At 44.5% G+C, this 12,373-nt stretch overlaps 1 protein-coding gene across 1 annotated transcript in view; it reads left to right on the forward strand.

Moving 5' to 3' along the window:
* ABCA4 (ATP binding cassette subfamily A member 4) overlaps positions 1-12,373 on the forward strand; it is a 128,980-nt gene that overhangs the window by 31,811 nt on the left and 84,796 nt on the right. Inside the window, exons 7-11 of the mRNA XM_004420819.2 lie at positions 6,503-6,592; positions 8,873-9,113; positions 10,110-10,249; positions 10,888-11,004; positions 11,950-12,147. Of these exons, the coding sequence (XP_004420876.1) occupies positions 6,503-6,592; positions 8,873-9,113; positions 10,110-10,249; positions 10,888-11,004; positions 11,950-12,147 (786 nt within the window). The remainder of the gene's footprint in view (positions 1-6,502; positions 6,593-8,872; positions 9,114-10,109; positions 10,250-10,887; positions 11,005-11,949; positions 12,148-12,373) is intronic.

Consider the following 12,373-nt stretch of genomic DNA (forward strand, 5'->3'; position numbering starts at 1 on the left):
GGGCTCACCCTGCCACACACTCAGACCCAACACCAGTTCCTAGATCTGCAGGCTGGGGATTTTGACAATAGGATGGGAATGGGGAAGAATCAGTGATGACTCCTGGGCTTCTAGCTTTGGTGATTGGGCAGAAAGTGGTGTCACCAACTGAAGAAGGGCACACAGGAACAGAAGCTGGTTTGGGAGAAGATGATGTGATCAGTTTAGGACAAGTTGGATCTGGGCCAATGTCCAGCAGACAGTTGGAGTTGGGAAGTGCAGATTTAGAAGTCATCAACAAAAAGGTAGCATATTAAATGGTAAAGGGATTGAGACCCAGGAAGGGTGTGCAGAGTGAGAGGAGCAAGGGTATGGAGGCCCTCAGGAACCCCAGCACTGAAGGGGAAGGTGGAGGCGGAGGAGCTCGTGGGAAAGGCAGAGAAGGAACAGAGAAAACCAGGCGAGAGCAGTGTCACAGACGTCAAGGGAGGAAAAGGACATGATCGAAAGTGTCAAGGGTCTGGCCTTGAGGCGTAGTGGTTAAGTTCGGCATGCTCTGCTTTGGTGGCCCAAGTTTGCAGGTTCAGATCCCAGGCACAGACCTACACCACTCATTAGCGGTCATGCTGTGGCGGCGACTCACAAATAAAGTGGAGGAAGCTTGGCAATGGATGTTAGCTCAGGGCTAATCTTCCTCAGCAAAAAGAAAAAAAAGTGTCGATAAAAGCAGAGAGTTCTGAAAAGACAAGAACCAAAGGTATCTGTTAGACTTAAAAACTAGGAGGGGACTTGGGATTCTAGTTAAAGCATCCTAGTAGGATGATGAAGGTGGATGATGGGGAAGTGTTGGTGAGGAAGTGAATCACTGAATGTGGACTACTCTGCCAAGAAGTGTGGAAGTAAAGGGTGGAGGAGGGAAGACTGTAGCCACAGGGGGATAAGGGCTCAGAAGAAATTCTTTCTTTCATATGTGAGCATCTTGAGCATTTATATATGGTAACAGTGATGGGAAGGCTGAAGATACGTCAGTGAGATTGTTGAAGGTAGACTTCATAAAGGAAGCCGTAGGCATGAGTCTACAGAAGCTGAGTAGCGTGTTGAGGACAGGACATTGTGGACATCTCTCATTCATAGGGTCGCCAGGAGTTGGAGCTGACTTGACGGCCATAACATCAACAATGAACTTCATAAAGGGAGGACTTTGCTTTGCTCATTGCTGTACCCCCAGCACCTGGCACATAGCAGACACTCAATACATATTTGTCAAATGTGTAATTACATCATTTAGAAACAGTAGTTGACTGTGAGTAACACAATGCTGAAAGGCAGTGGATTTCATTTTCCTCCTAAAGCAGAGTCCTGTGGTGGGTCATTCAGGAGTGAAATGGAAGCTCCACAAATTTTCTCAAGAGCCCAGTCTCCTCTTCTTTTCCTTCACTCATCTCAAGCATTTGCTTGTCGTCTGGTGATCTCGAGATGTCTGCTCTACCTCCTCCAGCTCATCAACGTTCCAGGCAAGGGGAAGGTGGAGGGCAGAGGGCCCTCCTTTAACAGATCTTTCCCAGAAGCCCCACCCTATGACTTCTCATGGTATCATTGGTCTGAATTGTGTCATACGACCACTCTATATACAAGGGAGGCTGGGAAATGTAGTTTTTTAGCCAGGTATTATCACCTTTAGCGAAGTTGGGTAGACAGAGATCTCTGCCACGGTGAGAGTCACAGCAGAAGCGAGAGAGAAAAGGGCAAGAGTCTGTGCAGAGAATGTCCTCAAACAGAAGGGATACTGTAGCTTCTGAGGGGGGTGTGATGTAGCTCAGTTTTTAGGCAAAGGGATGTCAATTTTCTCAATAAAAACGGAAATCAGTTCATTTTTGTATCTCTCAGGTCCAGCACATAAATTCACTGCTACTCAGTGTTTACGAAATGGCTAAAGGAGTGTTTTTTCTCTTGTGATCTTTCTTGTGCTGCCTGTTATTGCTTTATTAGGACTCTTTTAGACAGCAGGGTGATGAAAATGTGTGGATTGTGGGGATGTTTATCTCATATTCTTGGAGTGAACCCTTAGTATTTAGGGAAAGCAAAAACACCATTTGGGAGCCAGCTCTGATAGTCTGGTGGTTAAGGTTCCGTGCTCTCTGCTTCAGCAGCCCAGGTTCACTTCCCAGTCGCGGAACCACACCACCTATCTGTCAGTTATCATGCTGTGGCGGTGGCTGACATAGAAGATCTAGAAGGACTTACAACTAGGATATACAACCATGCTTGCGGCTTTGGGGAGAAGGAAAAAGAAGAGGAAAGATTGGCAACAGATGTTAGCACAGGGTGAATCTTTCCCAGCTAAAAAAAAACCACCATTTGGGACAGGGTGTTCTACCAGCCCTGACATGTAAGCTAATGTGATTGAACTACAAACTGGTCAAAATGCAGAGATCTGTGGAATTGTCAAGCAGGGGAAATATGTAAAAATAAAGCTAAAAGGTTGGTGTTTCTGGAAGGACACATAGCAAATTATTAATGCCCTTGGTGGAAGGGGGCACAGTTTGGGGGGAAAGCTTTGCCCTGTACTTCATGTAAGTAAGCAGTAAACAAGATTACTCTTGTTATCTTTCAAAGTGTTATATATCTGATTCAGAACTATCTGGGTAATGAAATTGATTGAATTAGTAAAACGGAATAATTGTGAATTTTCAGAAGTTATTAATTTACCACTTCTTCATTGCATCCCTTTCTAATAAGACCTCAGTAAAGGGACTCTGACTTCAAGATGAAAAGACCAAAATTTATTTACTCTTTTTTAAAAAGGCAACTTCAGAGTAGCCTTGTGTTGCAGAGCCTCCTCTAATTGGAATTGGCGAGTGTATCACAGCCTTTACGGCAACCTTTATCCTACTGCCCTGTATTATGATTCACAGATGTTTCCTGAGCTTCTATAGAAAATGCAATAGATAAGAAGTTTGAGTGATATAAAGATAAAAAGATAGAGTTCCTTCCTGTAATGGTTAATTTTATGTGTCAACTTGACTGGGTCATGGGGTGGCCAGATATTTGGTCAGATGTTATCCCACATATCTCTGTGAGGGTGTTTTTGGATGACATTAACATTTAAATCAATAGACTGAGTAGAGCAGATTGCCTTCTCTAATGTGGGTGGGCCTGAACCAATCAGTTGAAGGACTGAATAGAACAAAAGGGCTGACCCTCCACCAAGTAAGAGACAATTCTTCCTGCCTGACTGCCTTTGAACTGGGACACTGGCATTTTTTTCTGCCTTTGGAACTGAAACATCGACTCTTCCTGGGTCTCAAGCCTGGCAGCCTTTGGACTGGAACTACACCATCAGCTCTCCTGGGTCTCTACCCTGCTGACTCACCTTGCAGATCTTAAGATTTGCCAGCCTCCATAATTGTATGAGCCAATTTCTTATAACAAATCTCTTCCTATATATATATATATGTATACATACATATACACACACACACACACACACACATATATATATGTGTATATATATATCTCCTATTGGATCTGTTTCTCGGGAGAACCCTAACTAATACACTGCCTTTAATGAGCACACTATATCACGGAGTATCAGGTATACAAACAATTATGGTCAATCAGCTTGTTGCTATAATACGAGTATTCATTCATTCATCGTGGTTGATATATGCCTGAGTGTCTACTACGTGGCCAGCACACAGACACGGTTCCTGTCTACATGGAGCTTATTAGAATAAGAGAGACAGATGACAAGTAAACCACAGAATAATTACCAATGGTGAAGAGTGCAAGGAAGGAAATGAACGGGGCACCTCCATAGAGCACACCAGGGCGAGGGCAAGCAAAGCAGCACAGAAGGAGGAGTCTTGTCTAAATCACGGGGACACTGTCTTTCACATAGACAGCGGTGTCAGGAATGAGCCTTGAAGGGTGAGGAGAAGTCCGCCAGGCAGAGAAGGTGAGGGGAACGGTGTGCAGAGCCAGGAGGCATGAGAAAGAAACGGACCCATTGGGGAATGTAGAAAGAAGTCCAGCCCGATAAAGGAGAAGCAAGAGAGAAGCCTAGAGAGGGAGCCACATACCAGTTCATGAGAGGCCATGTGTGTCCAGCACTGGTATTGACCTTCTCTCTTGGAGACAGTAGGGAGCCAAGGAGGATCCTTGAGCAGGAGAAGTGACGTGATCGGATTGGCCTGTGAGGTAACTCAGGCTACAGTGTGGAGGGTGCATTGGAAGGGAGGAGACTAGAGGCAAGGGGCCAGCAAGAAGGCTATTCTGATAAAATATTCTGGAAGAGAGGCAAGGGGAGCCTGAGTCAAGGCAGTCCTAGTGAGGAAGAAAAAAAGAGAGGAGAGAGTATTTACTTAGTATCCATTCATTCGGCCATGTATTTATTTTCAAATGCAAAAAAACTCCTCTTTTATTATTAAAAAAAGTGTAAAAGTAGAGAGAATAATATAATGAACCCCCATTTACCCATCACCCAGCTTTAACTATTTTCAACATTTGGCTGTTCTTGTTTTGTCTGTTCCTCATTTTTTTCCCCAAAGTCTTTTAAAGCAAATCACAGGCAACATGTCATTTCGCCCTTCCACACTTCCCTATGTATCTCTAACAGATAAAAACTTACTTGTTTTAACAAAACCACAATGCTGTGATCACACCCAACAAAATTAAACAATAATTCCTTAACATTGTCTCAGATTCAGTCACGTTCCCTTTCCCTCTTTTTGTTACAGCTGGTTTGTCCAGATCAAAATCAAAATAAGGTCCACGCGTGGCATTTTATTGAGGTGTCTCTTGGATCTCCTTTCCTCTCTGACAGAGCTTGTTGGAGATAGTTAGGAGGGAGAATGGGCAGGACCGGGTGAAAACTTGCCATTGACACACATTTTGACCTGCTTGCTTCCTCTCTTCCTACCTACTCTCCTTAGCCCTGCCCTCCTACGGAAAAAACAGGAATTAAAGTGCTTTGCCCAGCAGACACTGAAGCTATTTTCAAGGAGTTTGAAAAGAAGTCATGACAAGACCAATGCCTAGGCCGAGTGTTAGGGTTAAGGAGAGAAGACACTTCTCAGTGGTCTGGTTTCTATGGTAGGCTTTGCTGTCCCTTCCTCTGGAAAATTCTTCTGCTGTCTGCTTTGTAGCTCTCACGCATAACCAAGTGTTTCATTTTACATTTTAAAGTTGGAAAGCAAGCCTGAAATGCTAATGCCCCATAAGGGTACCTACATTTATTCTTTGGCTTCAGGACACAAGGGCCCTGGCACCCACAGTGGGAAGAAAGGGAAGGCCGGGCTGTTCAAAGTCTGACTCCAACTGCTTGTCTGCTTTGCCACAGCTGCATCAGTCCACTTATCATTTAGGAGAAGCCCACTGGCAAATAAAAAGCAAAGCTTGTGGCCTGTGCTTCACAAATACTTGAATCAGAATTACATGTCGAGCTTATTAAAATGCAGATCCCCTCCGGGCCTACTCAAGATGCACATTGAAGGGACCAGCCCCATGGCATAGCGGTTAAGTGCGTGCGCTCAGCTGCTGGCAGCCCCCGTTCAGATCCTGGGCGCGCACCAATGCACCACTTGTCAGGCCATGCTGTAGCAGCATCCCAGATAAAGTAGAGGAAGATGGGCATGGATGTTAGCCCAGGGCCAGTCTTCCTCAGCAAAAAGAGGAGGATTGGCACAGATGTTAGCTCAGGGCCGATCTTCCTCACAAAAAAAATAAATAAATAAAAAAGATGAACATTGAGTTTGAAAACCACCATGTTAAAACTTAGCATTTGATCCTAAAAAACACAGGATCAGTGATTCAATCACTTTTGAAACTACGAAGAATGAAGTCTTTCATTCAGGACTGGAACTTGGTTTCCGGAAAACAAGGTGTTCCCAACAGGCTCTGGGACTTGGAGCTAGCAAGTGGGCTTCCACGTACCCCACCGAGGTGGAAAAGGCACGAATAGTTCCGTTTGGTCCTGTGAGCCTGGGGTCACCAGAACAGTTTAGAGCAGCTTTAGAAGAAAGATGATGTAACTGGCTGAAGCTTCCATATAAGAAAGTCACGTTGAACAGAGGAAGACACACAACCAGCCTGAAAAGGACACAAAGGGAGCAAAGACGTGAACAATGGCGAGAAAGCCCCAGAGTGCCTACAAAGCCCGAGGTGCACAGACGTCACCTCCGCACGCAGCCTTCCTTTCTACTCCAGCAGCTGCGCTGTTCTCCTTCCTCCAGGAGTCTTGTTTGGTGTCACTAAATCAGCAATCAGAGTCACTTTGGCGTATTTAATGTCACCATGAAACTATTTGTGATTGACTAGCTCAGCGGGGCGACTCGGAATAAGAGCCATTGATTGTCTCAATTAGATAAAAGAAGTTTGTTTCTGAAAGCAATCTTGCTGAAGAGGTCCTGTGATCAGAAAGAAGGGAGGAAATGTTTTTCAGGCATACAGGAGATCAGAAAGTGCCTATGTGTGTATGTAGAACTACATATGTATATTTTAATATTTTTTCTATCAATTACAGCTTCCCACACTCCTAGACAGTGGTTCTCAAGGTATCAATCTGAGATCCTGGGGAAAAATATTATCTGATGTGTCGCCAAGAATTCAAGAGGTAAGTGGCCCGATGATAGTAATTATAACTTCATTATAGCTTTCCACCATTTTACCACACTTATTATGTCAAATAATTTAATTGTGCCTCAAACCTGTTCAAGGAGAAATACATTTGATCTTTCCATCTAGCAATTTCAAAGCACCTGTTTATATTCTAAATTATCTGTGCTCTCGAGGCAGAGGCAGAAAGAAAGGAACCACCTTTCTGATTTCACACCTAGAAAGAAATACCACCTTGTCTGGTGTGGCAAATTATCAGCAGACTGACAGTCAAATCTAAGTCTTTTCCGTACTGATGTTGTCCAATATTCTATTATGCTCTTAAAAATCCACATAAATCTAGACCACTAATAGTAATAGTATACCCTCACAGAGTGCTTATAGGCACTAAGAGTCTTACATATTTCAACTCATTTCATCACAAAGAAAGTAATTGACTTTTTTGTTTTGTTTTGTAAAAGATGTGCACATTTTAATGAACATCTGATTGCACAAGCCATTGCCCATATAGAAACTGATTCTCCACTCAATAGATGAGAGGGGCTGGGGCCATAATGATGAAGAGACAGATGTGGTCACTGCCCTTGTGAAAGGTACAGTCCAATGGGGAAGAGAGATGTGAAATAAGCAATCACCTTCAAGTGTGATGAGCATTATGAAATGGAGAAAGGTGAAACATAATTTTCCCCAAACTTTTCCCCCCTCCCAGTATTTTCAGCTGACTTGGGCTTTGCCAGCCTGGAACACTGCATGGTTGGAATCTGTCTTCATAAAACTAAGCTCAGCCTTGGCAGAGTGTGAGCAGGGGAACAGAGAAGGGCCCATTGTACTGATGGCCACTTGCTGCAGTGGGAGTCTCCATTTAACATTCTTTTCTTCATAAGCATTTAAAAAATTCATATCGGTATAATAGCGTTCAAGTTGATAGAGAATGTAAAAGAATTCCCCAGAGCATATCAACACTGTTCATTCTATGTGGGAGTTCCCGAAGTTTCTTGCCTGTCTAGATAGCAAGTCTGAGTTTGTGAACGAGGTTGAAGCAGACGGCCCAGTTTATATTAACTGATACTAGACCATTTGACCCTGAAACAGCCCCTTCATCTCCAAGTGCTTTGATTAAGTGAGCAACATAATAGTAGTAATAACCCCTTACAAGACTGTCACAAGACTTACTGTTGTTGAAGCAATGTGAGATTCCGGCTTTATTATTGAAGCCTAGCCTGTGATTATAGGCATGACTCACTGCGTGGATTCTACAGGGCACTCAACAGTTTCAGAGGGCAAGTGTTGGCCTGTGGACAGAGAGGGATTGACAGGTAAACATCACTTATTACAGTGAGGGGAACTGTTTTCAGTCTCACCTGATTGAATCCTAATGGTTTTTTAAACTCCCAAATGCCTTTGAAAATGAATAATAAAGTAAATAAAAGCAGCATTGTTTTTACTTTGTATTTTCCCTTAAAGCAAAGCCAGATGGCATTATGGGAGCTGAGACCCTAGCAGCTCTGGCAGCCCTCAACTTAGTTGTCAGCAATACAGACCTACCTTCAAAGGATGAGGCCAGAGAGTGCCATGGGTAGCCGTAGGGAGGAGAAGACCACCAGCCTCTTAGTTTGGTGCAGAATTTAAAAAGTGTTTTGCAAAGAATGGAGAATCCATCTGTTCTATATGTGCCTCCATCTTAAAACACACACACACACACACACACACACATTAAAAGAAACCACAAACCACACATTTCACAGAAATGGATGAGTTCACATTTGGTAAAATTAAGCTAATAAGAAGATAATTTTCCAAATATAAGAAACTAACTTCTAGACTATCTGACAAAAGAAATTTGCTCTGACCTTGCCTTTCTAGGACAGAGCCATTCCTCCATCATTTTATTTCCCAGTTTTCTCCAGTACCCCATCTTACAGGATAACAGAACCTGAGAACTGGCTTACAGTCAAATAGGTCTACATTTCCCCAAGGACACATTCCCAAGGAATTCAAATAAAGGGGATTGGAAAAGAGAAGTGATGTTAAAATGCTTTGGGATTCACTTGTGGTGTTCTTTAAGGCTCATCCTAGTTTCCTCCTAGGCCCTGAGTACATGACAGTAGGTTTTTATTTCACAGCTGAATTAAGGATCGCTGAGAATAATGAAGTTTTCTTTCAAATGTGGAAGTTAAACTCATATGTGGAGGGTTCACCAAATTTTGGAGCTTTGGCCTCGTGGTAGACTATGATTCTGACTGCCTTAAAAATAACCTAAGTCTTTGCCTTGCCCTAGTTCATCCATCGGCCAAGTGTTCAAGACTTGCTATGGGTGACCAGGCCCCTTATGCAGCCTGGTGGTCCAGAGACTTTCACACAGCTGATGGGCATCCTGTCCGACCTCTTTTGTGGCTACCCAGATGGAGGAGGCTCTCGGGTGTTCTCCTTCAACTGGTATGAAGACAATAACTATAAGGCCTTCCTGGGGATTGACTCCACAAGGAAAGATCCTATCTATTCTTATGACAAAAGAACGAGTAAGTTTTCTGAGTCATGCACATAAATCAGCTTCTGATGCTGGTTAAGCTGATGGTTTGACATGTCCAGGGGAAACCAGTCCTGGGCTTGACTCCACCTTGCTCTCTTTGAGGGTCCCTGGGCAAAGAGGCTTCTCCTCCCATTTCCCCTTGTAGGAAGGGGGAGGTGCTCATAAAGAATTCGGGATGTGAGCCATGGAAAGAACTGAGACCCACTTGGAAAGGGAACAGAGGGGACATTTCCCACTGATCTGATTGACCTGGGGTTAAGTTCTAGAGGAAGAGAAGAAAGATAAATGAGGAGGCAACCCAGAGTTGCAAGCAAAGTCCAGGTCAGAAGGGCCCTCACAAGTAAACATGGCTGTGGGATGTTTTTACAAACCCAATGCTCTGAGAGTCTGTGTGTGTAGTACTGAGTTACATGGCAAATGGCAAGTCCCTGGCAAGTTATCTTTCCCATCTTTCACTATTTTTTTTGGCTTCTGTGGGGTAAAGAAGGGTGGGATGGAGAAGAAATGCAAGTGGGTGACCCTCCAGTTTAAAATTGAAAAGAGGCAGCAAGGCACACACCAAAAGCAGCTGGGCCCTAAGATGGCCAGGCGCAACAAAGTTAAGCAGCTAACTGAGGGGAAATTATTGAGACTAAAGCCGAGATTCCAAGGGGAGGCCTCTGGTCTCTTTCATCTGAGAGTGACCTCTGTTCCTTGCAATAATCACAAGCAGCCTTCTCAGCCTCCTTCTACAGCAGAAGAAACCACAGGGCAAGCCCCATCCTTTGTTTCTCTGATGAGGCCCTTATTGAGGCGTTCTGTGGCATTTTGTTACTTACTAATGATGAGCTTGTTATTGGTGTGGAACAGCCTATTAATTTAGGTTATTTGTTAAATCCTCCAGCATGGAGTCGAATGAGACATGTGATGTGAACATACTAATGACTATGTTTAGCTCTGAGCACCGGGGGAGTTTCCATAAAATCTGTCCCTTCTCTCCTGGCAGCGACCTTTTGTAATGCATTGATCCAGAGCCTGGAGTCAAACCCTCTAACCAAAATAGCCTGGAGGGCAGCAAAGCCTTTGTTGATGGGAAAAATCCTCTTTACTCCAGATTCCCCTGCAGCACGCAGGATCCTGAAGAATGTAAGATCCCACCTGGTCTTGTCCCTTCTACCTTAGATGGCCCAGAAGACTGAGTCCGAGCACGCGCATGCGTGTGTGTGTGTGTGTGTGTGTGTGTGTGTGTGTTCTGTGCCCTCCTGGTAGTGAGCCTCATGTTTTTTTTTTGCTAAGTGGACTCTTGGGTTCCTCCCCCATCCACAGTCATCATTGGAATGTGCCCCTGCCGGGGCCCTCCCCTCTCCACGCAGCCTACAGTGAGGTTTTCTTTCCTAGCACCTATATTATATCCCTAATGAAAGGGTTCACAGTTCTCTGAATCCTGGCTACCTGGAACAGACAAAGACAGAGAGGAAGGGAGGAAGAGCATTTGCTGACAGGAAGTCCAAATCTAGCTTTAATGAGGTTCTGAGACAATAACATCATCAATATTACACGTACTTCTGAGATACTAAGCAATTAGATTCTGTCAATCTGGGAGGCTGAGAAATAGCAGATCGTTCTGGGGAATATCAATTGACTGAAACATAAAGATGCTTCCTTGAAAAGCCTTTCCTAAACATTGAGGGTTTGTGATAGGGCAGGAACTATACAACCAAAGGTTCTCGCTCACTTTTTTTCTCTCTGCTCTTTTCTCTGTCTCTATCTCTGTCTGGTTTTAGGCCAACTCGACTTTTGAAGAGCTGGAGCGCCTTAGGAAGTTGGTCAAAGCCTGGGAAGAAGTAGGGCCCCAGATCTGGTACTTCTTTGATGAGGGCACACAGATGACCATGATCAGAGTACGGAGGGCATTGGAGGTCGGGAGGGGGAGGGGAGGAGAAGGGCCAAGAAAGTTCCAGCTGTTTCCTTTTCCCAGTAAAGGGTTAATCACTACTGCAGTTAGATCAAAATAGCGTTCAACGAACGCTAGTTCTAGAAGCTGCCACCAAGTGGAGTCACTGACTTTGGGTGGGACATCTGTTTCTTGAAGTCTAGGGGAACTGTAAAAACCGCCACAAGACCAGTGGCTTCCTGAAGTTTCTTGCTTTTATGAATTCACTTGAGGGCCTCGGATCCAAAGGGGCATCTCCCCAAGGGAGACTGTAACTGCAAAAATGGTTGAGCATGTCTGTCTGGTCTCATTTTCAGCCTTGCAAAACCAGGAGACAAGAGTCCTATATAGCATGGATAATTAAAAAAGAACAAAAAAATCTTTAAGAAAAAGAAAGCTTCCTATGTACCATTTTCCCAGTCCCTCTCCCCTACCCAAAATACACACCTTCCCTCTATTTTCTTTTTTGTGTGTGTGAGGAAGATCAGCACTGAGCTAACATCTGATGCCAATCCTCCTCTTTTTGCTGAGGAAGACTGGCCCTGGGCTAACATCCGTGCCCGTCTTCCTCTACTTTATATGGGACGTCACCACAGCATGGCTTGTCAAGCGGTGCGTATGTCCGTGCCTGGGATCCGAACCGGTGAATCCCGGGCCGCCACAGAGGAGGGCACGCACTTAACCGATTGCACCACCGGGGCGGCCCCCACACACCTTCCCTCTATTATAGAGACCCATGTATTTGGAGGAAATGGGACATAGATAGACATGCCTTATGATGGAATAAAATCCCCTAGCTTTTTAGGGAGCCTTAGAGTTTAACCCTGTTCATTAAAAATTGGAAATGGCATGAAAACAAGACCAAAGATCCTGTGAAATTTCTAAAGCTGTGACTGTATTGCTTCTTCCTAAGGACACCCTGGGGAACCCAACAGTAAAAGACTTTTTGAACAAGCAGCTTGGTGAGGAAGGTATTACTGCCGAAGCTGTGCTGAACTTCCTCTATAAGGGTCCTCGAGAGAGCCGGGCTGACGACATGGCCAACATCAACTGGAGGGATGTATTTAACATCACTGATCGCACCCTACGCCTGGCTAATCAATACCTGGAGGTAAGGGGCAGCAAGTCACCTGAGGGCCACACTGAGCTCCTTAAAGACAGCCCTATGGGTGGAGCCAGAGATCCCTTAGCAAGTGGTCTTGGGTTTCAGCTCTCATTTTCCCTACTGAAGAAACAAGAATTCCCACAGCTCCCAAACAGAGATGGATCCTGTCCTCTGACAGCTTATCCATGCTTAAAACAGTTCCCTCTTCACATCTCCTGCCTTGAACAGCTTG

The sequence above is a fragment of the Ceratotherium simum genome, chromosome 2 (assembly GCF_057802395.1).
Source record: "Ceratotherium simum simum isolate JZ-2026a chromosome 2, ASM5780239v1, whole genome shotgun sequence".
In the NCBI taxonomy this organism is placed as follows: Eukaryota; Metazoa; Chordata; class Mammalia; order Perissodactyla; family Rhinocerotidae; genus Ceratotherium; species Ceratotherium simum.